Source organism: Armigeres subalbatus, chromosome 3 (assembly GCF_024139115.2).
Source record: "Armigeres subalbatus isolate Guangzhou_Male chromosome 3, GZ_Asu_2, whole genome shotgun sequence".
Taxonomy (NCBI): domain Eukaryota; kingdom Metazoa; phylum Arthropoda; class Insecta; order Diptera; family Culicidae; genus Armigeres; species Armigeres subalbatus.
The window spans coordinates 107,911,140-107,936,135 of NC_085141.1; the positions used below are offsets into that span (position 1 = coordinate 107,911,140).

The 24,996-nt window shown below is 39.8% G+C and overlaps 1 protein-coding gene and 2 non-coding genes across 6 annotated transcripts in view; all 3 read left to right on the forward strand.

Moving 5' to 3' along the window:
* The first annotated feature begins 7,625 nt into the window (after positions 1-7,625).
* Positions 7,626-24,996, forward strand: part of LOC134224816 (protein polybromo-1) — a 40,454-nt gene continuing 23,083 nt past the window's right edge. For 2 of the 4 annotated variants that reach the window (XM_062704401.1, XM_062704405.1), the window contains exons 1-12: positions 7,627-8,033; positions 8,099-9,014; positions 9,267-9,493; positions 9,556-10,160; positions 10,218-10,350; positions 11,526-11,899; positions 11,957-12,275; positions 22,870-22,957; positions 23,016-23,637; positions 23,698-23,870; positions 23,933-24,099; positions 24,271-24,330. In XM_062704401.1, the coding sequence (XP_062560385.1) occupies positions 7,917-8,033; positions 8,099-9,014; positions 9,267-9,493; positions 9,556-10,160; positions 10,218-10,350; positions 11,526-11,899; positions 11,957-12,275; positions 22,870-22,957; positions 23,016-23,637; positions 23,698-23,870; positions 23,933-24,099; positions 24,271-24,330 (3,801 nt within the window). In that variant the 5' untranslated portion in view covers positions 7,627-7,916. Of the gene's footprint in view, positions 8,034-8,098; positions 9,015-9,266; positions 9,494-9,555; positions 10,161-10,217; positions 10,351-11,525; positions 11,900-11,956; positions 12,276-22,869; positions 22,958-23,015; positions 23,638-23,697; positions 23,871-23,932; positions 24,100-24,270; positions 24,331-24,996 lie in introns of all 4 variants that reach the window. The other 2 variants (XM_062704402.1, XM_062704404.1) reach the window with 2 other exon arrangements.
* Positions 11,254-11,325, forward strand: Trnae-uuc (transfer RNA glutamic acid (anticodon UUC)). The gene has a single exon. It is a non-coding gene; the product is annotated as a tRNA-Glu (tRNA).
* Trnaf-gaa (transfer RNA phenylalanine (anticodon GAA)) lies at positions 12,659-12,731 on the forward strand. Its single transcript has one exon. It is a non-coding gene; the product is annotated as a tRNA-Phe (tRNA).

The following is a 24,996-nucleotide window of genomic DNA, read 5'->3' on the forward strand; positions in this document are numbered from 1 at the left end:
CCGAGCCGCTTCGGGAGTTTATCCGTGGGGAAGTTGAAACTTTCGGAAAAACACAGCAAGCTGCCTTCAACGACCTTCGACAAGAGCTGACAACCAAAGTAAGGAAGCTAGGATTCTTCGATCCTAAGGATTCAACAGAACTTTTCGTAGATGCCTCTCCTGTAGGCTTGAGAGCGGTGCTCATCCAACGCGATGACGCGGGTTGGCCTAGGATCATTAGCTTCGCATCAAAAGGCCTGACAGATGCTGAACGAATGTATCCTCAGACACAACGGGAGGCACTGGCCGTAGTCTGGGCAGTGGAGAAATATTATTTGTATTTATACGGCCTTCATTTCACGATCTTCACCGACCATAAAACGCTCGAATACATCTTCGAAGGAAAGTACAGAGACGGTAAGCGAGCTTGTTCCCGAGCGCAAGGTTGGGCCTTACGCCTTCAGCCTTACGACTTCCAAATAAAGCATATTGAAGGAACTAAGAACATATCAGATGTATTGTCACGCTTGTGCACTAAGGAAGATGCGCCATTTGATGAAAATACACAGCACTTCCTCTGTGCAATCGGTGAATCGCCAGCAGCCATTACTCTGGAAGAGATACGTAACGAGACATTGCATGATTCGACGCTGAGCGGGGTTATTGAAGCCCTGAGGACACAGAGATGGCCGACGGAGCTCTTCCGATACCAAGCATTCGATAAAGAATTAGGGTTGATTCGCGGTATCCTTGTTAGAGAAGACAGAATCGTATTACCACTGAAATTGCGGCAACGAGCGCTGGAAATCGCTCACCGTGGCCATCCTGGGATAGTGGCAATGCGTCGAAATCTTCGGCAATATGTATGGTGGCCATGTATGGATACAGAAGTCTGCAGTGCCGTGAAGCAATGTGTTGGATGTACAGCTGTGAGTAATCAAGATCCACCTGAACCTATGTGCCGTAAGGCAATGCCAGAAAGGCCGTGGCAGGAGATTGCTATTGATTTTTTATCAGCCAAAGAGTTTGCTACTTTCCTGGTCGTAGTAGACTACTACAGTCGATATCTTCATGTAGTGGAGATGAAGAGTACCACTGCTTCCAAAACCGTTGAAGCCCTAGAGAAGATACGTATCCTGAATCTATTCGTTCAGATAACGGGCCACCTTTCACAAGTGAAGAGTTTTCTTATTTTTGTGCTAGCAAAAACATAAATCTGGTGAAATCCATACCATATTGGCCTCAAATGAACGGCTTGGTAGAGCGACAAAATCGGGGGATTCTGAAGTCGCTAAGAATTTCTAAGGCTTTAAAGTCAGATTGGAGAAAGAATCTCGAAGAGTATGTTTACATATATAATACCACCCCGCATTCCGTGACCGAGAAAGCACCTTTGGAGCTACTAACTGGACGCCCTGTTAAAGATTTGCTACCATCACTACGGACAGATCCCTATTTCAGTCGTGATGAACACACCAAGGAAAACGATGCAATAAAGAAGATGCAAGGGAAACTGTAGGCAAAAGAATGCAAAAGAATCGGAGATAGCAATTGGCGATATTGTAATGATGAGAAGCTACGAATCAGGCAAGCTGGAACCAAATTTTAAAATGGAAAAGTTTACCGTTCTCGATCGATCTGGAAGTGATACCACGATAGTCAACAAAGATGGAGTGAAATATCGGCGTCCCGTGGCCCACTTGAAAAAGTGGCCCTCTTCAGCAATAACTTCAAATCCCTCTGATTCTTTCACAGATCTCCAAGAACCCCTACAGGAACAATATTCACAGCCTGGTTTACAGGATGCCCAATAAACATTCACTAGTTGAACTAACATCAGTATGATGATTTAATTCAGCGCTGTGTTGAATTATGTCTGTACTATTTCTTATCAGAACTTCTGTTCAAGCATTGTTCACACAATTTTGGCGAAGTTATACAACTACATCATCTCATTTTGAAAAACAACTTTATTAACTGATTCGTTAAACCTTTAATAAGCATTTTACTAAGCCTCAATTCAGCTACATGTGAATTCTTCGAAAATAATAACGCATAGAAGGTAACATCAGTAAGATCTTCAATGAACGTATTTTGAAGCAATTGCTATTTTCATATAATCATTTTAAAATTTTCCTAAATCGGGTCTCGAACTGCTGTCATTTGATCATCCGCCGGTATCGTTGTCATCCGCGCCATCCTTGATTTGTTAGATATGGCTCACTGAATGCATAACATAAATAATCTTATTGCTGAATATGAATCATAATTGGACTCTTATTCAATAGGTCGATCTGTCAAACTACAGTTTGTTAATAACTGTACAATTTTTTATTTCAACCATTGTTCAACCAGTCATAACCATCGCACACTAGGAAAAATACGTAAAAATAATGTCGATAAACGATAAAATAAAATCCGTCCCCAATGCTATTTATGAATTTATGAAAATAAAATCAATGTATATACGGCCTTCCTCAGAATCTCTTGATAATCGGTTGCGATACGATTGTCAAATGCTAAGATAATTTCAATTATTTCACCTCAATAAAGATCAACATCCATGCGATAATATTGGGATTCCACACATCAAAGATTCAATAATTTTCCGATGTTATTCAACGGCGTTATGTCCGGCTTTTAGTAAATTTAGTTCCGCATGAATGCATGATTATTTTTATTGCTCCAGCAGTTTTGTTCGTTATAACCTCCGACAGTTTAATAAATCACGAAAATAAAAAGCATGTCTTGAAAATAAATCATTATTTTTCTATAAATCAAATTTCCCAGATCTAGAACCCAGATTTTCTCTCAAACTGAAAAAGCATGTTTTTTCCCACTGTGCGATAGACTAGATAAATTTGAAATCCAATGGTTAAGAAGGACAAAGGTTAAGAAGGATGTCTAATGCCTGCTTATTAACTTACTATTCAAACTCAATTCGACCACCCTTTCAGAGCATCACATCATAGTCGAACAGAGAACTTTAAAAATCATTAGTTCAGTACATTGTTAAACTTCCCCAATGTGCTGAAATGTGATAAAACGAAAACGTAAGTTCGACTTCAAATAAAGGTAGTAAACAAATAAATAGGCCATGTCGAATATTATTTAGATTAAATGCTGAAATGAAATCTGTCTAGCAAATTATTCAGTATCCATTTTATTCAGCTACAAAGATCACAAATAAACAATAATTCAACCTAGATGCTTATTTGTAGCTTGTCGTTGTTTGTTGGGTGGTGCCATATCCGATCCATCCGGCCATCCAAGGAAGCGAGCAAAACCAGCAGATGTCGACTCGACACCGAAGCAGAAACGGCCGATGAGAATAAGAAAAATTCCCAAACGATTCACTTGATTTTTTATTTACATATATTTAAAAAAAAGGTGTGAATTTTTTTTGAAGAGTAGGAGAGGGATGTAGTGTGGTGAATAAAGATAGAGAGAGAGAGTGTTAGTGTGAGAGTTATGAGTTTAGCGGAATACGGGTAATGAAACTGTAAATTGAAACAAAGAGTCAGTTTGAAATATAGCATTGTACGAAGCGGACGTGAACGGTCGTTTTATTGCGTTACATTGAAATCCCGGGGGTCGAGATCCTACAGATGAGTTTTCGCCTAAATGATTGTTCGGCCAAATGACATATTTGGCCAAACACCTTTCGACCAAATGATCTTATATTATCGTCTGGCCAAAAATAATTTGAAGAAAGAATAGTCATTTATTCGAATCCCACTTGGTTGCATAACACGTTAGGTCGAAAGTTATTTAGCCAATTTCCATTAGGCCGAATTAAACGTATGTCCGACATTAAAGGTAGCCTCACATCCCGGGAAAAAAATCCGCCGGATTTTGGTCCCCGTACATTTTAAATGGGGCCGAGATTTTCATATTCCGTGCCCAAATCCCGAAAATCTTAAAGGCTACCTTAGGGTCTGTTAAAATATTACGTAACGCAATAGGGGGTGGGGGGTTGTTCGATTTTTGTTACGCGAAATATAGGGAGTGGGGGTCCTTCGAAATATTGTTACGCGTAATAAATTATTTGCATAGAGAAAAAATATTTTAAAAATTTAAAAACTTTCATTATGATTGAAAAAGCATGAAATATGCAATAGATAATAATGTATAGGACCCTAAGTAGAAATCATTCATTCTTCTTCTTCTTATTGGCATTACATCCCCACACTGGGACAGAGCCGCCTCACAGCTTAGTGTTCATTAAGCACTTCCACAGTTATTAACTGCGAGGTTTCTAAGCCAGGTTACCATTTTTGCATTCGTATATCATGAGGCTAGCACGATGATACTTTTATGCCCAGGGAAGCATGGTCTTGCTTTGTAGCCGCGCGTCTTACCGCACGGCTAAGGAGGGCCCATTATTTGATTGGACTCACATTTTGAATATCTTTTTTTGTTCAATGTCATTGGATTGTATGTCAAATGAAAGAACTCATTCGCTTGGTGCATAAAATTCCGGTTCAAAGTGCAAATTACGAGCTAACTCGATCAAATGGAATACATAAGGCCGATGTACTTAAATAGGGATATGAACAAACCCAAAAGTTTGTTTAACGAAAAATGGCTTGACAGCTTGTCGTTTTGTATATCTATTTTAAAAAAGGTAAAAACGGTGCACGTTCACCTATTTGTATTCCTTCTGTGTACTTCATTGGTTTCTTTGAGTGTGTGCAGTATTCCTGCATACCACAGACAAACAGACATAACACTCGACAAATTTCCATCGTTCACTGATTTACTGGTCAATTCAAATGATCATTAGTTGGCCAAGCGATCACTCGTGGCGCGCGCATCGGATTTGCGTTTGACGTTTGCACACTACCGTCATCTGGTTCATGGTTTGCCCAACTAACTAAATTCAACAGATGTCGTTAGTGTTTGAACGACGATGCATTTGATGAGTAAATGTTCAATGTGTTATGTCTGTTTGTCTGTGTGCATACTGTGAAGAAACGACAGTTAACTATTAGTTCCGACTCAAAAAAGCTATTATAATTTGACTAACAATTGTGTATTCAAGTAAATGTTATTAATATGTGATGTAGATTTGTTTATGAATAATGTATATTTTGTGATGTTTATAGGAAGAAGTGTGTGGATGTTGAAAATCATTAGGACGACTTTTGCTCAACAGAGCCACCAGACAAAAAAAGCTATTGTTTCTGTAAGATTTGTAAAATTCTTGATAATTTAAAGTTTTGTTTTTTTTATGTATGTTTTTTCTATAAATTTTAAATTTTAGAATCCTTGATAAAGGCTGCCTTACACCTCGGGAAAAATTTCCGCCGGATTTTGATCCCCGTGCATTTTAAATGGGGCCGGGATTTTGATTGTCCGTGCCCAAATCCCGAAAACATCGCATATACAAAAATGCATGGGGAAAAAATCCGCGATCCAAATTCCCGAGGTGTGAGGCTACCTTTAAGATGTTAAATACATCGAAACGTCGGACATTGAAACTTAATAGTTTTTAATTTCTTCGAGACTGCAACGCCGAAAGACACTTTACTACAAGTTTTCTCAGTCGAAAGAATCTCTCAAAACTTTTTCAAAATATATAGCGGCATGTAACAGTCATTTAAAGTTACATATCGCCTGATTTTCCCAAAATTGCACGTGGCGAACCCTTCCTGAAAGACCGCCGCGCTTTCTGCACCCCGTTTACTTGATTCTTATGGGTAAATATTGTCGATGCAGATAAAATCAAGAACATGTATGAACTTGTCTCAACTACGTCGCTCGACTGAAACGTCGCTGGCGACCCTTTCCAGTAAGTGCTCCAGCGACGCAGGCAAATTCAATGCGTCGCTACAGCACCAAACTGGAAAGCGCTCGCTGGTTGAGCGACGCGACGGTTCAGCGACGTTCCAGCGATGACCCGCATAGACAATAGCATTGCGGTGTATCGTTTGGCGCGGCCGTACCTTTCGACAGTCATTCGCCGCGTGAAGTTTTGTGCAAGGGCCCATTTGGGAACATTGCAAACGCCGCACAGTGTATCATATCCAGAAAATCTGACAATATTTTCTTTGATTCCAATAATCTACATTCCCACCTATTCACACCGAAAAAATCAACCAACATTATTTTCCGTGCATCAAGTCATTTGACGTTTGCGGAACCACTTTCCGACGGTCGACCGTCGGACCCTCGTTCGAATTTTTCCATCTTCTCGCAATCTGGGTGATGCGGATAGAACCACTTTTCTGCGCTCAATCGAGTAGAGGGATATTTTGAAATCACTCCCATAAACAAAATTATTTTGCAGTTACTTGGCTGTCAAACATTTCCCGCTCTTCGAATTTATCTTTCCATGCTGCATAAGGGCGCACAAATGCGCTAGACTCTACATGACTTTACGATTGTTTACATACATTCTTGCTCCAATCAGCTGCTGAATCTCGTGAAATTTCGTAACGAATGCTTTTTAGTTGCATTCCTACTAGTTTTCCACTCGAAATATATTGTGAAAATATGCGTTTTCAAAGAATACAAAACTCGAAATAAGTTTATTTTTATTTTATCCCCAAATAATAACAATACTTCTCAATATAAGATATGAAACGAACATAACCACAATCTCCAATGTTTGGCTCCGGCACAATAGAAAATTTTGGCTTCAGTTTGACAACCAAATCGATTCTATCCGCACCACCCAGCTCGCAATTAGGCTTTCAGCGATCGTGTACGTACACGCACGTTTCACTCACACTTTTACTCGGTTTGTTTGCAACCACGAGCAGCTGTCACGGCAAAATCAAATGGGATTGTTTGCAACCACGAACCTGCGTTCGTGTTGGTGGGAAATGTCGGCGAGACCCTAATAAGCTTATTTTTTTACGTGTACATTTTTTTCGGGTCTCCAGCGTCGCGATATCGAGAAGCTTTGGGTCTGTTCAAATATTACGTAACGCGAAAAACGTTGTTTTTAAGAAACCCTTACCCCCTCGTAACAATCTGTAACAAATTTCAGAACTTCCCCCACCCCTGCGTAACGCGTAACAAAAACAGTTTTATGAAAAAAGTATTGTTTTTGGTAACATTTGAAACACGATACAATAAATTATTATGTATTGTATATTGTCTGCTGTTTTAAAGATAATAAATATTTTTTCAAAATTTTAAATATTATTTCTCTACACGCCCGTTTCAAATCACTCAGAGACTGAGTGAAATTGTATTGCCATCTCTTTTTTTCTCACGAAAATATTACTCAATTTTCGTAAAAAGTGGAACTACTCAAATTTTTAGTAGTTCCACTTTTTACGAAAATTGAGTAACTTTTCCGTGGGAAAAAAAGAGACGCCAATACAATTTCACTCAGTCTCTGAGTGATTTGAAACGGGTGTGTATGCAATTAATTTGTTACGCGTAACAAAATCTCAAAGAACCCCCACCCCCTACATTTTGCGTAACAAATCGTAACAAAAATTAAACAACCCCCCACCCCCTACTGCGTTACGTAATATTTGAACAGAACCTTTTGTTTATTTACAAAAGCAGTTTCGCCCCTTTTGAAATGTTGGTACCGATATGTCAAACGCATGGGAAATGTCATCGGCATTTTTGTTTATTTCGTTTTTCGCCGCTTCTTTTCCATCAGCAGCGGAGCAAAACGGAGGACGCTTTGTCTGACATCTTGTTTTCGTTTCGACTAGTCGAGCTCGCGTTGGATACCGGAAAAGTGTAAATCTTTCCTGTAAAAAGTATTCAGTTTTTTGAAAAAATATTGTGAAAGTGTTCATCAAGGTTTATTGCATTGGAAATAAATCAAGTCACCTTTGTGGACATCGAATTTTTCGTGAAAATTGAATTTTTCTTTGTGGTTGGGCTACCGCAAGCTGGGGCGCAGTGCCGTGTTGAGAAGTAGGTACTAGAGTGGCAAAACAAAGCGGTAGGGTGGTTCGAGAAGGATGAGTAAAAGAAGGCGAAGCAGTTCCATTCTTGATGAAGACGACAGTGACGACGACAGCTTGCCGGAGCAGTCCCCTGTTCCTTCCGGATCAAGGAAGAAAAAGAAGTTGGACCCGGTAAGACTATTATGTGATTGTTTAGATTCTTTAAAACAATTTTATTGATTGGAATTGACTTTTAGGCGGAGATCTGTCTTCAAGTATACGACTCGCTCCGAGCGTTCAAGAAAGAGGATGGGACTACATTGTGTGACACATTCATACGGGCTCCCAAGCGACGTCAGGAACCATCGTACTACGAAGTGGTTGCCAATCCTATTGATCTGTTGAAGGTTCAGCAGAAATTGAAAACCGAAGCATACGACGATGTGGACGACATGACGACGGACATTGAACTGATAGTCAAGAATGCAAAAGCGTTCTATAAGCCGGATACTTCAGAATTTCAAGATGCTTGTCAGCTGATGGAAGTGTTTAATACATATAAGCAAAAGCATATGGAAGCATTGGACCAGGAGGTAGGGGAACCGAAGGCTAAAAAAATAACCAGGCCCCGAAAATCTACGCATAGGGAAGATGACCCGGATGGCGACGATCTTGATCCATATGAAGAGTTGTTCAATGCCGTAATGACGGCAACGGATGAGAACAGAGAACTTCATAGGATGTTCCAGTTGCTTCCTTCGAAGAAACTGTATCCCGATTATTACGACGTAATCGACCATCCGATCGATTTGAAATGCATTGCGGTGAAGATTCAAACCAGCGCTTATTCGTCTTTAAACGATATGGAAAAGGATTTGCTGCAGATGACGAAGAATGCCTGTATATTTAATGAGCCAGGGTCGCAAATCTATAAGGATGCTAAAAATTTGAAGCGAATTTTTACTAATCGTAAAGTTGAGATCGAGGCGGGACGGCTTAGGAAAAGTGCCAACAGAAAGGCTCGCACCGGAACTAGTTTGAGTGCCATGGTTGCCGCTCTGAAAGAAGACAATGAAAGTTCCGATGACGAGTTAGATGATTCGATGGATACTGAAGGCGAAGGGCCGTTATGGCAATTGTTTGATCAACTTTACAATACTGCCAATACAAATGGTAATGTAGCAACCTCTTTGATTAACTTTTGAATGTTGTGCTTATTCGAAAAATTGCGTTGTTAACCTTCGTTAATTTTGGTTATATTTATCTTTCATTTTCTCCACCATTCCTAAATTGTTTTTCTCCCTTTGTATCATGTCCTTAATGATTTTAATCATTTGCAAATGTCATGCTACTTTCCTTTCCCTCAAATCCCCGGTTTGTTTGTTTGGTTTCACCCTGTTTCTGGAAACGACAAACAACTTATAGATCCCAATGCTGTAGGCGCACCGCTAGGGGAATCGCTGTGGAAGCTTCCTAATCGTCGCTTTCATCCGGAATACTACACCATGATCAAGAAGCCTATTTCGATGGGACAAATCCGGAACAAACTGAAGAAGGGACTGTACTCCAATGTGACCGATATGAGCGCCGACCTGTACGTCATGTTGGACAACGCAAAGAAAGCCAATCCACCGGGGAGCAAGATCTATAGGGTGAGAAATCATGATCGTTTTTTTTTTGGTTGATTGAGTAAGACTTGTTTTAATTGTTTTAGGACGCTGTCAAAATGCAAAGACTGCTTAACCAGAAGCTGATCGACTCTGGGGATTTAGAAGAAAGTGAAGAAGAGGATGACACAGATTCATCTTCAATCGCTGCCGCTACTCCGCCAGCCAAGAAACCGATTCAACAGAAGAAGACGCCACGTCCTCGGTCATCTTTATCCATGGTGCAGTCCCCACCGCAATCGTCGACCAGCACCCCGGTTTCCAAATCCGCCAAAAGCCAGCAATCGTTCCTCAACATGTTGAAAAAGAAACTCCTGTCTTTGCATGAGTATCTGCTGCAATACACATACAATGGGCGCCAACCGATGGGATTGTTCATCGAGAAGCCATCAAAGAAGCTTTATCCGGACTATTATCAAATTATACAACACCCGATCGACATGACCACCATCGAGAACAACATCAAAACCGATCGGTATGGCGTTCTGGATGACTGCGTTGGCGACTATCGGCTGATGTTCTCCAACTGTCGCAAATACAACGAAGAGGGATCGATGATCTACGATGACGCCAACATCCTGGAGAAGGCACTTAATGAAAAGCTGAAGGAATTCTCCGGCATAAGCAAACGGTTTAGCATGCCAAAATCCGCGTAAGTAACGGTTAATTATCTACCTGAATGTAGTCAAAATTCCCCCCTCACTTTCAGCTCCAAACCTAAGAACAAGCTCAACACGTTGGAGGCTAAGCTGAAACACTTGTACGAAACCGTACGCGAGTATCGGGAACCTAAGGCCAACCGACAACTGGCATTCATCTTCATGAAACTACCTTCAAAGAATGTGAGTATTTTTACATCCAACGCAGCTGGCAAATAACCGTTTTAATGAGTTTGAAACAACGAAAAAACATATTTGGTTTTTCTCGTTTTTCTTACTTTGCTGTTTTTCTTTTCATTCTTTCCATGTCCGGTTCCGTTGCACACCGCCTGTGTTTTGCCGGTTTATGTGTGTGAATGTTGGATTGGACATTGGAAAAGAACAAGGTAAATTTTTTAGGATAGAAATCTGCTTCTCGATCTAATAATGCTCGATTATTTCCGACTCACCCTAATATCGGTACTGCAGGGGCATGCATGGTTGGTGTCTTGGCTGAGGAAGAGCTTTTGCAATGTTTGGGGATAAAACTGAAAGGCAGATGGCCTGTCGGTGTTGCCAGATTCGGTTAAGTTATAATAATGCAAATTGTTATTGTAAATTAACTTTTTTGAAAAAAGGATTTCTCACTTTACCTATTAAAGGTAGTTGCTTCTTGGTTTAGGATGAATACCGTCTGAATCCAATTTCAAAACTTCATCACGTTTTCAGATAAACTCATCTCCAAGAGCAAGTGACAAGCCACAAAAAAAACGGGTTTTCTTTGCTCCGTTGCAGCATCTACGGTCATAGTTTCAGTTGTTTGTGGACTCTGACGTATTTTTGAGCACTGTCGCATCGCTTGAAAAACTAAGAATTTAGGTATTCAATGTTATGATTAATTGTACCCTAGTAAACACTATTGTTTACCGACATTTTTAAGAATATGCATATTTTGAAAACCGATGGTGGTTTCCAATGAATAACCCAAGTTAAAAGTACGGATTATGAAACACCTGGCAACACTGATCGAATCTGACTTGCGTATAGCAATCATCTCTATAATAAAGCTTATTTCAAGTGCGCCATTTGTCAACTGATTCTTCACATTCCCATATGGTCTAGTGGCTAGGATATCTGGCTTTCACCCAGAAGGCCCGGGTTCGATTCCCGGTATGGGAAATTTTTTTTCTTTCGTCATACCTATTTTTCTTGTTCGCCTATGAATGATGGTAATTTTCGAACGAATACTTACTGAGGTAAACGAAGAACACCTCTAATCTAATTTTGTTCGAAAGTGCATTCTAACGCAAACAAGAATATGGGTGTACGTTTTGTTCCAACGTCCAGTCCAATAAATTTGTTTACTTTGCACCTTCCAGGAATATCCCGACTACTACGACATCATCAAAAATCCAATCGATTTGGAACGGATCGAGCAAAAACTGCGCAAGCAAATTTATGAAAGTGTTGACGACATGGCCGGCGATTTTATGCTCATGTTCGAGAACGCCTGCAAGTACAACGAGCCTGATTCCCAGATCTACAAGGACGCCCTCTGTCTGCAGCAGCTGATCATCCAAACCAAGCAGGCGCTGCGAAGTGATGAAACCGTGCCGGATGTGCCGCAGGCCGTCCAAGAGCTGTTGCTCTCGTTGTTCACCACTTTCTATAACTACCAGGACGAAGAGGGACGATGCTACTCGGACTCGTTGGCGGAACTACCCGAGCATGATGAGAGTCCGGAGGGAAATAAGTATGACTTCCAGGTTAATCCTGCGGGTTTTATTGTGACTCACTTTTATAATTGTAGGGTACGCGGAATCTCATTGGATTTGATCAAACGTCGCTTGGACAAGGGTCTTTATAGGCGGCTGGATTTGTTCCAAGAGGACATCTTCTCTTGTCTTGAGCGGGCACGGAAGCTCAGCCGTACCGATTCCCAGGTGTTTGAGGACTCGATTGAACTGCAATCGTACTTCATCAAGAAGCGGGACGAGCTGTGTCGGAATGGAAACGTGTTAGAATCGCCTGCACTTAGTTACAGCTCGATGCATTTGATGGCTGCCGTTGAGGCGCTGAGGCAGACTAAGTTGCTCGAGGAGGAAACCGACACCGAAACGGATATCACGGTAAGTGATGGGATGTAGTGGTTGAAAGAATGAGTAGATCAAAACCTCATACAAAAATGCGCCTTTTTGCATGATCCACATCGTAAAGTTTGCTTCGATCTCGATCTGGCAGATGTAGTACCGATACTATAAATGTCAAACCGATGTTAGTGAGAAAACAATACGGTGGTTTTCACGTTTCTAGTCTAGATATGCAATGCGACTTCTGATCACATTTTTGTCGATAAAGTAGATCTGCAGAAGCTTTCAAAGCTTTTTTTTTTTGTCTTTATTAAGGAGACTTTCAGCCCTAGGCTGGCTCGTCTCCGAACAGCTTTCAAAGCTTGTTGCTGGCATTCGGGTATCAGGTATTAAATATAACATTGAGCAGTACATTTCCATCAGCCGAAATAGCTCAGTTGGGAGAGCGTTAGACTGAAGATCTAAATGTCCCCGGTTCAATCCCGGGTTTCGGCATCTTTTTTTTTTTAATTAAATTTATTAAAGTTGGAAACTATTAAGAGCCAGTTCGCAAAGCGCGACCCCCTCTTGTATCGATGTTCTACACCTCCGATGGTGCAAAGGGCCAACTTGAAAGATCTCCGTCCTAATCGTTGTCCAGCTATCGCTTTATCCCTTTGCCAGGTTAGATTTCGGTCGACTTCTTTTATTTCTTTATTGAGGCTTCGCCGCCATGAGCCTTTGGGTCTGCCTCTGCTGCGATGTCCCGCTGGGTTCCAGTCTAATGCTTGTTTACAGATTTCGTTTCCGCCCCTACGTAAGGTTCATCACATCTGCAGCCGTTGAGTGTTCACCACTGATACACACCATGTGCAGATAGGGTCGGACAAGACCCCATTGTGCAACACTCCACACGAGAAGGCCTCGTACGTATTGAGACGGTCGAAAGCTGTTTCGTAGTCAATGAATACCAAGTAAAGGGACCCTTGGAATTCGTTGATCTGCTCCAGAATAATACAAGATATTCTGGCACGGAATCCGGCCTGCTGCCGCCGGAGAGTCGCATCGATCGCTAGTTCTAAAAGAGTTAGGATTGTAGTCAACCGCGCCACAGGTGCAAACGTTTCTTCGTAGTCCACGTGTCCCTTTTGTGCGTAGCCCTTAGCTACCAGCCTTGCCTTATGGCGCATTGGACACCTTTCAGCATCCGTCTTCACGTTGAACACCCATTTATACGGTACGGGATGTACCTCTGGAGGATGTTTCACTATGGCCCATGTATTATTCTTCTGCAGCGCCGTCAGCTCGTCTTTGATCGCTTGTCTCCACTCAGACTCGTTCGGGTGACCATTGACCTCATTGCAGCATTCGGGAACCTGTATAGAATGTGCACCAGCAGCAAAAGCTTTGTATGAAATGAAATTCAGAAAACCAACCTGGTCTCTTGCACTCCCGACCACTAGACCTCGGAACATCATCACATGGTTTGTTCCTTTCTGATTGTGGTGGGAGTGCGTTGCCTTCTTCGATGTTGTCTTCCTCTCCAGCTGCGCAATCATCAACGAAATAGCGAGCATCTTCAAATACTTCACTACCCCCCTCTTGCTAGAATCACGGTGATACATTCTACGGAATAATTAGGCGATGATCAATGATTTCAGTCGGTGAGACTTGGATGGAAATTCTAGTTGGTGCATACCCCAGCATGACACACTTTCGCCCGTTTGGATCCAGCTTACCTCGTTTCTGCTTTGGTACCCAGGAGAAAGCTTGGCACCCGAATACACTTAGCTTAGTCAGATCAGGTTTTTCGCCATGCCAACATTCCGCAGGTGTTTGCTTGCCTTTTATTGCTTCAGTCGGATCTCGGTTCGTGACACCTACCGCGTTCAGGACTGCTTCTTCCCAAAGGTATTTTGGTGTACTAGACTCCGTCAGCATCGCTTTCATTTTCTCCACTATGGTGCGGTTAAAACGTTCCGCCACAACGCGTTTTGTTGCGGGGTGTAGACCAACGTTGACTCCACTTGAATACCCTTTTCTGCGTAGTAGGCTAGTTGACCTTTTGAAAAATACTCTTTTGAAAAATACATGCGATCTTGGGCATCGCAAATGTGCTATTTTCGTTCCAAATTTGCGCCCATAGATCTTGAAATAATCAAACACCTGATCCTTTTTCTTCAGCAGGTAAACGACTACAAAGTGCGTGTAGTCATTCACGAACGATAGGAAATATCGATAACAATTTTTTCAAAGATTTCAATAGAAAGGAATCACCTATGAAAAAAATGCTAGAACAAAAGTTATTTGACATATCAAAAATTAGTGGAAAACGAATAAAAAAAGTGTTTGATTGTAAATCAATAGTTTTTTTTAATTGTTTTCAATAGTTTGACTATTTTTACACAAAATTTGCAGTCTAATGAAACCGTAAAGTTGTGCCAAATACTGCTTTTTATTATTTAAATAATTCGAAGAATGATTAATTATTTTAAAGCGTCTTAGGGGAAATGCTACAAGGTTAAAAGACTATTATTCTTCCATTTACTTCCACTATTCACTTTTTATGTATCAACAAACAAATACGTATTTCGTTTCCTACTTGGAAACTTCTTCAGTGTTTTGTTATCGACTTTTTAACCTAATTCGAGGAATGTTGAAAGGTGCAAAATTTGATGGAGTTCTACAGCTACCATGGGAAAGAAAGGGTTAATAACTATAAAGGATTGCTGGCAAGCCTAGCCATGATGTCTGATATAGAAATAATTTGTTTAAACAAATGTGACACTTACTCAGTCCATTCACCATTCCAGGCGTCTTCAACTTGAGCACATTCTTGAAGCTGAGATGCCCATATCGCTTATGCCAGAGCTGCAGCTCCGCGTTGTTTTCTGCTACTAATACAGATCGAATAGAATGCATCCGCAAATAGTAAAGGTTACCTTTCAATCCTGCTACACACATGATATCGCCATCCTTCGTTAGGATTACACGATTTGGCTTGAATTCAACGTGCACTCCAGCCTTCAGTAATTTTGCCAGCAAATGTTACTTCAGCTTGTCCCTGTCCATGGATAAGGGGCTTGACGTTGATACTTCAAGTGTCTTAAAAAGATTTTTATTTTATTTTTATTTTTGTTGTTTAATAGAGTGCTTTTTTCAAACAAAGGTTAAGTTCAACACTAAATTAAAAAATTAGGATATTTTTCCATTTTTTATATCTCTTTCACAAGAATATCGTTATTTTAATGGTAATGGTTTGAAAATAAGCTCCGTAGAGAAACTTTTATCACATCTTACTTAAATAAGGTCAACAGTTATACCAAACACTTGAGGTACCATGCCTCCAAGTTAACTAATAGTTAGTGTCCACTTTGATCTAACAACAACTGCCTATTGGTAAATTTGGAGGTGCCGGCAGGGCTCAGTAGGGGTCTAACTAACATAACTCTAATACTAACAAGACCCTGAAACAAACGCTTATCCAAATAGCATACATCTATTTATACTTGTAGTAGTAGCTAACAATAATTCATTTTGTACCCGTATAGCTGAAGTAGAATTTTAGTAGTGAAAAGTAGAATTTGTAGATTTACTAATTTGGCATTGGAGATAGTGAATGTATCTATTATATCTTCTCGATAATCTTTTATTTTAGTCTCTCTAGCTGCATGGCTCAACGCAAAAAACTGTTTCTCTCTTCCTTCTATTAGGTTAGTTAGAAAAATTAGCGGATATATAGGGGACATGACTTAGTGTTTCTCGTATTAAGACAAATTCGCTGACCTTTACCTTATAATAAAATAAATGACCGATAGTAAAATAAATGACTGAAATTTAATGATATCAAATAAATAATAAAAAACGAAAATAAATACATGACCATCGGTGGACAGAAAGACAAGAGACAGAGTTCTGTTTAGAATAGTTAATTGAGACCATTGCATTGCAGACTAATAACTTGACCACTTACGGAAATGAGGATAGACCATATGATGCGTTCATCCGCTATTATATTGAATTTTGTATACCCTGAATCTGAATAACTGAATTTTAGACCTCATTATTTTAATAAATAATAAAGGTTTGAATATTAGAAAAGGGAATAGAACTTGACCAACAAAAAGCAATTACGGAACAACTGGAGAGAAATTTTGTATAATGATCACTATTAGACTACTGAAACTTTAACATATGACATTACTGTGACTGATAGGATACAATTAACTCGACGACGTATTGACAAACATCCGATACTCAACCGTGTTAAAATAAGGGAAGCTCTTCAATGTGTCCATTTATTACAATAGTACTTAAATTAATCTATTTTGAAACTACCCTACCAGAATGATATCATTACATCTTTATTCGAAATTGTTACTTGGAAATGGCAACAGTACCACCCGTTGTCAACATAGACTACTATTAGGTATTGAATGTCGGCTCCAAGTAACTAATAATTAACTACTTATTCAGAAAACATCTATGTACATGTTGAGCTTCCATTATTTGTTCGGTTTATAATTGACAGACTGTAGATAGAAAGAATAATGTATCGGTTTGATCACAATACAAACCCAGGCCGCAGTGACCTAGTGAGCAACATAGCTTGAGTCGTCTGCTAGTATTGTGTATCACATGGAGAGCCCAGCCGAGATACCAGTCTATTAAGACTACAACTGGTCAACTCTCGAAAAAAAAAAAAAAAAAAAAATGTTACTTCAGCTTGTCAACGAACAGCACATGCTCAAATGACAAAGTGTATCTATTTTTCCCAAAGTGTGACTTGCCCTTCACCAGGGATTGAATCCTAAAGAGAAAGAGCAAGTATCTCACTTATCATCTCTGTATACATATACGATATGTAGCATACCGCGAGAAACTTTTTTCGCAAGCTGTCATGATAGCGAACTGATTCGGGATGTTATACCCCACGATAAATTTCTTTTAGAAAGCTCCAAATGTGGGGAGCACTGGCTCTGATGATGCACTTCAACTTGTTCTACACAGCTGTGCAGTAACCAACACGAATTCCCGTAACACGGTAGATCACTTTGACGTAGTGTGTTGCGGTGTAAGATCTACCAAACAGAGCCCTAGCCTAATCCATTTTTCTAGCTAGGGCAATAAGTTGTGGTAATTAAGGATTCATCGTATTTAGTCCTCGCTACCAACAGCAGTCTCAGAAATAAAACATAATCAATGTTACCTTGCAGACAGTCGAAAGACTCGAATTCCTCTTGTTTGAGGCTAAACTGTATGCAGCGGAAACAACTTTTCAGGCAATTAGTTAAAAAACCTCGGTACCCGGTCCTAGGCTGAACTGACTGCTGGAAAAATCGAGTTAGGGGTTTAAATACGTACTAACTCTTCTTGAACTGGTGAACAATGGTAGTGAGAGGAACACACGGAAGTTCTTATTACTGAACAAATTCTCTTGCTTGAAATGGTCTTGTAGACAGAGCTAAATCCCGGGTTTTAAGAGTTTCACTGGTGATATTCTAGAAGCAAGACAAGGATGTGGCTAGGGCTCCGATGCATGGCCAAAAACAGTATTACTGTTCTGTTTTCTCAAGAAAGGATTGATTTCCCATTGATAAGGGGCGCGCCTTCAATGGGATTGCTCTCTATGAAGGGTCTAAATAGCGGGACCTTGTCATGGTGGTCTTGAGAAAACAAAACAACTGTATCGAAACCGATACTGCATTGCTTTTCAATAGCACTGGAGTAATTCGACATGCACTTAAACACTAAGGATACGGGTAACGCTACAATAGATCTAATAATTGGTCGCAGTGGCACACCCGAACAGGAAAAAAAAACCAACACGAAAGGAGCGAAAACAAAGCGAAAATCACCATTTTTCTGTGGGGGCTGCCTATCCGATTCTGTTTTTTTGCACTTGGATACAAGTGTGATAAATTTGTTATCATGGCTTGTTATGATTCGGAACAGTGTTTGCCTCTCTTTTATCGTTGTTCGTTATCTATTGAGAGCGATTTCTGCAAACCCTGCCCTTCACAGTAGTGCTGTCCAATGAACAGCTCGAAGTAGCTCGAAGTTGTTCCCGTCCTGCTCGTTCTTTTTTGTCAACAAGTGATGAGGGATGGGAATAACTTCGAGCTGCTCATTGGACAGCATTAGTACCTTGCTTGGTTGCTACCAGCACCTCGCCGTCCTTCGCACTCTCGATGTGAAACGGATCTTGTAGCTTGCAGTTCCTCAAAATGGCTTACCTCACTAACCATGTGACTACTTGGTCCCGAGTCCAGGACCCACTCGATTACGTTCTGCTAGTGACACTTGTTTGCTCCTGAAACCAGCGCTACCTCTTTGTCGACAATTTCTTAATGTTCTATGTTTGAGCCTGAAGATAGGCAATAAAAATTATAAATGGACAATCCTAGCAGCACAATCCAGACCGATTTGGTTGCAGCAACTCAAATGTGACTAATTTCGGTTACATATGAGTCACAGAAACTTTTGTGCAGCATGTGTGCTGCTCGGGAAAATTCCCAGACATAGACTTTCAGTGAACTCTCCCTTACTCGATAGTGAAGGGACCATCGAATTAGGGAGGTATCGAGATAGAGAACACATTTATATTTTTCTTCCAAAATATCAAACACTTTTCATATGTAGAAATATGATTTAGGGTCATTTGACAGAATGTCATTTGGCCGATTAAAAATTAATGTTCTTATTAAGTGAAGTGAGGTGTGAGATGTTAAAAATAAATAGTGAAAAGTGAGATTTGAGAAATGAAATGTTCGGAATTAGCACTTCTCACTTCGCAGCTCTTACTTCACGAATTTTCTCAAGGAAAGCAGGAGAAGGAATAAAAATTAAGTTTGAAAATTCCAATTTCCACTTCATTTTTCACTTCTTACTGCTTGTTCCTCTTACTTCACAGTTCTCACTTCACTTTTCTCACTTCTCACTTCTTACTACTTACTTTATACTTCTCATTTCTCACCATTCACTTCGCACTTCTCGCTCCTCATTTCTCCCTTCTCACTTTCTCACTTCGTATTTCTCACTTCTAATTTCTCACTTCTCAATTTTCACTTTTCGATTCTTACTTCTCACTTTTCTATTCTCATTTTTTACTTTTCACTTCTCACTTTTCACCTCTCACCTCTTAAACTTCTCAAGTAACCACCAAGCATTCATTATTGCATGTAATCAATCACAGATCAGCATATTAAATGCTAATTGCATTAGATCAGTTTCAAAGATGTACAAATGCATTTTTTCATCAACTGTCAAGCAACGATACACTAGTTCAGTATCACAAATGCAGCGATGCATTACTTTTGTTTTATTTCAACATATCAAAGTAATGAAGCATTATTTCGGTCGCAAAAGAACCTTTTTCCACTTTAAGTAAACTCTAATGGCTGTATTATTTGCAAACATATATAGCTCCACGTTTACTTGAGTTTTCACTTCTAACTTCTGATCTCTCACTTTTCACTTCTCACTTTACACTTCTTTCTGCTCATTTCTCACTTTTCTCAAATTACTTTCCACTTTTTGCTTTTCTTTTCTCACTTTTCATTTCTTGCATCTTACTTCACAATTCTCACTTCGAATTAGTCACTTCTTATCTTTAACTTCTTACTTGTCACTTAAGAGCTCTTATTTTTCACTTCACATTTTTCACTTTCACTTCCCACTTTTCACTACTTACTTCTCACTCCACAGTTTTCACTTCTCGAATTTCTCACTTCTAACTTCTAACTTTTCATTTCTCACTTCTTACTTCTCACTTTTTACTTATCACTTCTCAATTCTCACTTCATACTTCTTACTTCTCATTTCTCACTTTTCAAAATTTACTTTCCTCTTTTTACTTTTATTTTCTCACTTTTCATTCCTCACTTCTCAATTCGAATTTGTCACTTCTAACTTTCGCTTCTCACTTCTCATTTCTCATTATTCACTTTTCACTTCTCCCTTTCCGCTTCTCACTACACAGTTCTCACTTCTCGTTCGCCAGAGCGACAGGCGTGCATTTTTTTGACAGTTTGACATGACATTTAGAAAATTTAAATATCCCTCTATTAGTCGAATATACTTAGTTAAGACTATAAAACCGTTTAGATGGAGTAAAATCAAAGAGCAGAATTTTTTGCCCTGAGTAAAGGACAACGCTGCTTCCACGTGTCATATCCTTCACCTGTGAACTGCACGATTCCTGCTTCGAGAACTTTCTTACACTTTTACTTTTAGGTATGGCTTAACTGGGCTCATAACCTGAACGTTATAATCCAGGGCTGACAATAGTCATTCTCGTCGTATGAAGAAAGCGAAAAAAATTTAGTCTTCGTCATAACATTCCACGACGCAACACCTATTCGGTTTCTTCGCGCCGCATGCTAACCACGAAGATAGCTGCGCAGCCAAAAGCTATGACGATTTTCGTCGTCACTTCTTCACACAATTTATTGCACGTCATTATAGATGGACTGGTTAAAAACATAATAGCGTCTCAAATTAACAAATATTAGGAAATTTGGTAACGTAAATGTATCGATAACATTCATAACGCTTTCATACGTTGCTTCAAATTCATTATTACAAAGAATTAGTAAAAATCTTCGCATGGCAGCTGCCGCTTGAAGAATAACGGTATGAAGTCTTCGTTCTTCGATGTCGTCAGGACGATTTGGTTACACGACGAAAGCTAACGTCGTGCGCGTCATTGACGATGTGTAGAGTAGCAATGAAGACAATGCAACTCGTCGCTACTGTGGCATTTCGTGCTTTGACGATGACGATTGTCAGCCCTGATAATAGACGAATCCAAGTAAAAATAAGAAGAAGACACACGACGGTGTTAACTTTGACAGATCCTACAGCTCAGCATAGGGAGATCATTTTAAAATGCTTATAATAAATTCTAGACAAAATTTAATTAAAATCTGATTGATGTATGATACGGAAAAAGTTCCGAACTGTATGATAGATACATTTTTGGAAAATATTCAAAAAATTGAGATAAGCTTTCAGATATGTAATTCAGAACTTTTTCCGTACCGTACATCAATCAGATTTTAATTACATTTTGTCTAGAATTTATTATAAGCATTTTAAAATGATCTTCCTATGCTGCGCTGTAGGATCTGTCAAAGTTAACACCGTCGTGTGTCTTCTTCTTATTTTTACTTGGATTCGTCTATAACTTTAACACTGGAGTGTTATTTAATTACGACTAAAAGTATCTAGCCACAGAGGCCGGTTTTATAGTTGCTGGTTGCCATGCAGTTGTGTGCAGTTGTATGTACCAAGTGCATAGCAACCGGTGTTGCTATGGTGACGTTGTGTATAAATTTAAATCTGGACTAGATTGCTTCGATAACAATTTTAAATGTTACTGATGGCTTACTACGATTTACAAAAACTAACTGCCACACAGTTTGCTATTATTTCAACATAACCATTTTCTTTTTTTCAACTCTGTTCAAAATATAATATTATTTGATTCCTCAGGAATTAAACTTTGTTGAAAATGTGACAAATTTAGTTGGGCAGTTTGATTATAAAAATTGAAAACTATTTCCAATTTTTCGAAATTTTCATTACCTAATACATAGGGAGCCGGACCATCTGGGCAGCACCCTCTATTCCCGTCCACAACGTTAATAACTCGATCGCGTTCCAACCAAATGGCTTGATTTTTGGTGCATCACTAGATATCGACAAAAAATAACTATGTACTAAAAAACAAGTTTCATGTGATATTTTCGGCACTTTCTAATTTTCAAACTTCAATACTGATGAAAATGTTACAAAATGCCGTCCAATGTATTAAAAATAAAGTTTTTCGATAATGATAATAATGAAAGTTAATGTAAATTTTAGAGATTTATTAAGGTTTTGTGCTATGTTTATGATAATTTATACTAAAATTAAAAATTGGTTTAAATGTTTTTGGAAATATAATAAATTGTATCTGAATATGCCAAGCATTTAACACCACAATTTTGAAGTATTAAGTATTATGAAGTCAATCGTCTAAGACGAATTAAGTACTGTCCATTTAATTCCACCAGTTAATTTTCGTTATCTTTGCAGATACGTATTTCGACCACAACTGTGTGGTCGTCTTCAGTGTCTCGTACTTGACTCGACTTGGTCAAGTCGAAGTTGGTGAAGACGACCACACAGTTGTGGTCGAAATACGTATCTGCAAAGATAACGAAAATTAACTGGTGGAATTAAATGGACAGTACTAAATTCGTCTTAGACGGTTGAATACATTCCACTAAAAGAGCTAATATATTTTTCTGTATTATGAAGTATTATTTGACATATTAACGGAAATTCATTATTGGCCAGGGTAATAATTCAAAGGCTTTTGTTAGAAGTTTATTCTTCCTGTAGCTAGAAAAAATAGAACGCTTCATCTTTGGCTGCCTTCTTCTTCGCCCGATATTCCCGCGCTCGTTCAGCAGCGGTTTTTAGCTGTTTGAGAGGGTCGTCCAAAATGACGAATGTTTTCATTTCAGATAGCAGCAAGTTTCACCGATATATAACTTATGCGCATTTAAAATTACTATTAATTTCTATTTATTTTATTTATTTATTTATTATGAATTTTGTTTTCTTAACGAATTGTATTTAAAATATTTTTTCTTAATTTTTACAGCAAGCTTCTCAAGGTGAAAGCATGACAATCGACCAGAAAGTATTTTCACCGGGTGATTTCGTTCACATCGATATTCCGGAAAATAAAAGTAAGTTTCCATCATTAGGTTTCCTTATAACCCTGACTCAAACGGTGTTTGGTTTCAGTCCCTGGGATCATGTACATCGAGCGCCTGTGGACCAACAGCGATAACGTCAAAATGATGTACGGTTGTAAGTTCCTGCGACCATTTGAAACGTACCACGTGCAAACTCGTCGGTTCCTCGAGAAAGAAGTGTTTCGAAGTGATCAACAACTGGCGGTACCTCTGTCGCAGGCCCAGAACAAATGCTTCGTTATGCACGTGAAAGACTACTTCAAAATGCGCCCGGAGGGTTTCACCGATAGGGATGTGTACGTCTGTGAGTCGTACTATTCCGTTAAGCGGCGCTGCTTCAAGAAACTGAAAACCTGGAACATGACCGACCCTGTGACGTTGATTCCCAGGGAGACACCTCTGGAAATGAAGCGCGTCATGTCTGTGTTCAAGGAAAGGATCGAAAAGCACAAGGAAGAGCTTTCCGAGCTGCAAATGCAGGAAGCGCTGGTGGAGAAGGAGAAACCGAACGTGGTCGTGTATGTCAACGGTGGGGACGAGGGCACCATATTCTACGAGCAGTACAACTCAGTTTGCGGAGGTGTCGTTAAGACGGGTGATTACGTGTACGTGGCCACCGAAGCAGGGAAACAATCCATCGCACAGATACAATCGATTTGGGAAACGAAAGAGTAGGATCTATCTTTTTGAGTAGTGAATTGCAATTCTTTATTCATCTATTTGAATTTCAGTGGCAAATCCTTTTTCCGCGGACCGTGGTTATTAACACCGCCGGAAGTTCCCGGAACAATCAGTCGTCTGTTCTACCGACAGGAAGTCATGCTATCAACAGTGCAAGAAAGTACGCCAACGGTTGCGATCGTCGGACGCTGCGCTGTACTGGAGCAACATGAATATGTTACAAGTATGCATCATTGCTACTTCATCGTTGAATTACACCGTAAACAAATTTTATTTCAATTGCAGGGCGCCCTACTGAGATTCCTGAAGCGGACGTGTATCTTTGTGAATCCATATACGATGAGTTGAAGAAGCAAATCCGCAAGGCGGGTGCACTGAAGAAGTTCACCCACACCCAGATGGTGACGCAGGACGAAATCTACCGTTTCCGACGTGCCATCAATCCACCCAAGGTAAGTAGCTCCCTTTCGCGCCGTTGCTTCGTTCAACGGGGGGTGTATTTGTTTGTGTGTGCTTGTCGCGTATCTGTGTGGGTGTGAATCACAGCGTTTCATAGTGGGCAATATTGCGCTCTATTTCCTCACTTTTTTATTTGTTCTATGTGTGCGTTTTCCGAAAAATAGGTAACTTGCGGGGAGATCGCAGCCATGCAGGAAAATAAACCGATTCCATCGGCTGATCTGGTAAATACCTACACAATTGTAGTATTGCTTGCGTTGTTCATCATTGATTAGTTGAATTCACTCACAGTTTGGTTTATTTTACCGCATGTTTCATTCTAATAACTTTTATAACAACATAGAATAAGAAAGTTTAACAGAAATTAATAATCAGTTAATCTAGAAAAACAGAGAAACAGACGTCTTACTTAGAATAAAATGGTCTGGGTTCAGCCAAACCGCACCAAGCGGCTTTTTGACTGAATTGTGGTATTTTGCTCGCTGAAGGAAAACAGAAAATATTGTGTGTGAATTCACGCGTAAATTTGTTGTAGGATATCCTCAGCAATGGCATTGAGCGATGTCCGATACGATTTGTGATTAATTGAATCTTTTACACGAAAACTTTGGCACAAAAATTCGAAATTTTTCATTGGCGCTTGGTGTGCTTTGGCAGAACCCCGACCAAATGCAATCAAAACCATCGTCATGGTAACGTGATCGCCCAATGCTAAATGCACTGTGTGCGGACAAACGGTAACATATCGCGGTAGTGTGCAGATGTCATACACAACCAAAATCGATGGGAGCGCCATCGGTGGCCCATCGACCACCTACAAAAATTTTAATTCACCGTTAAAAAGGTGAACGATGGAACATGTGTTGAGTGAGACGTCTGTTTCTCTGTGC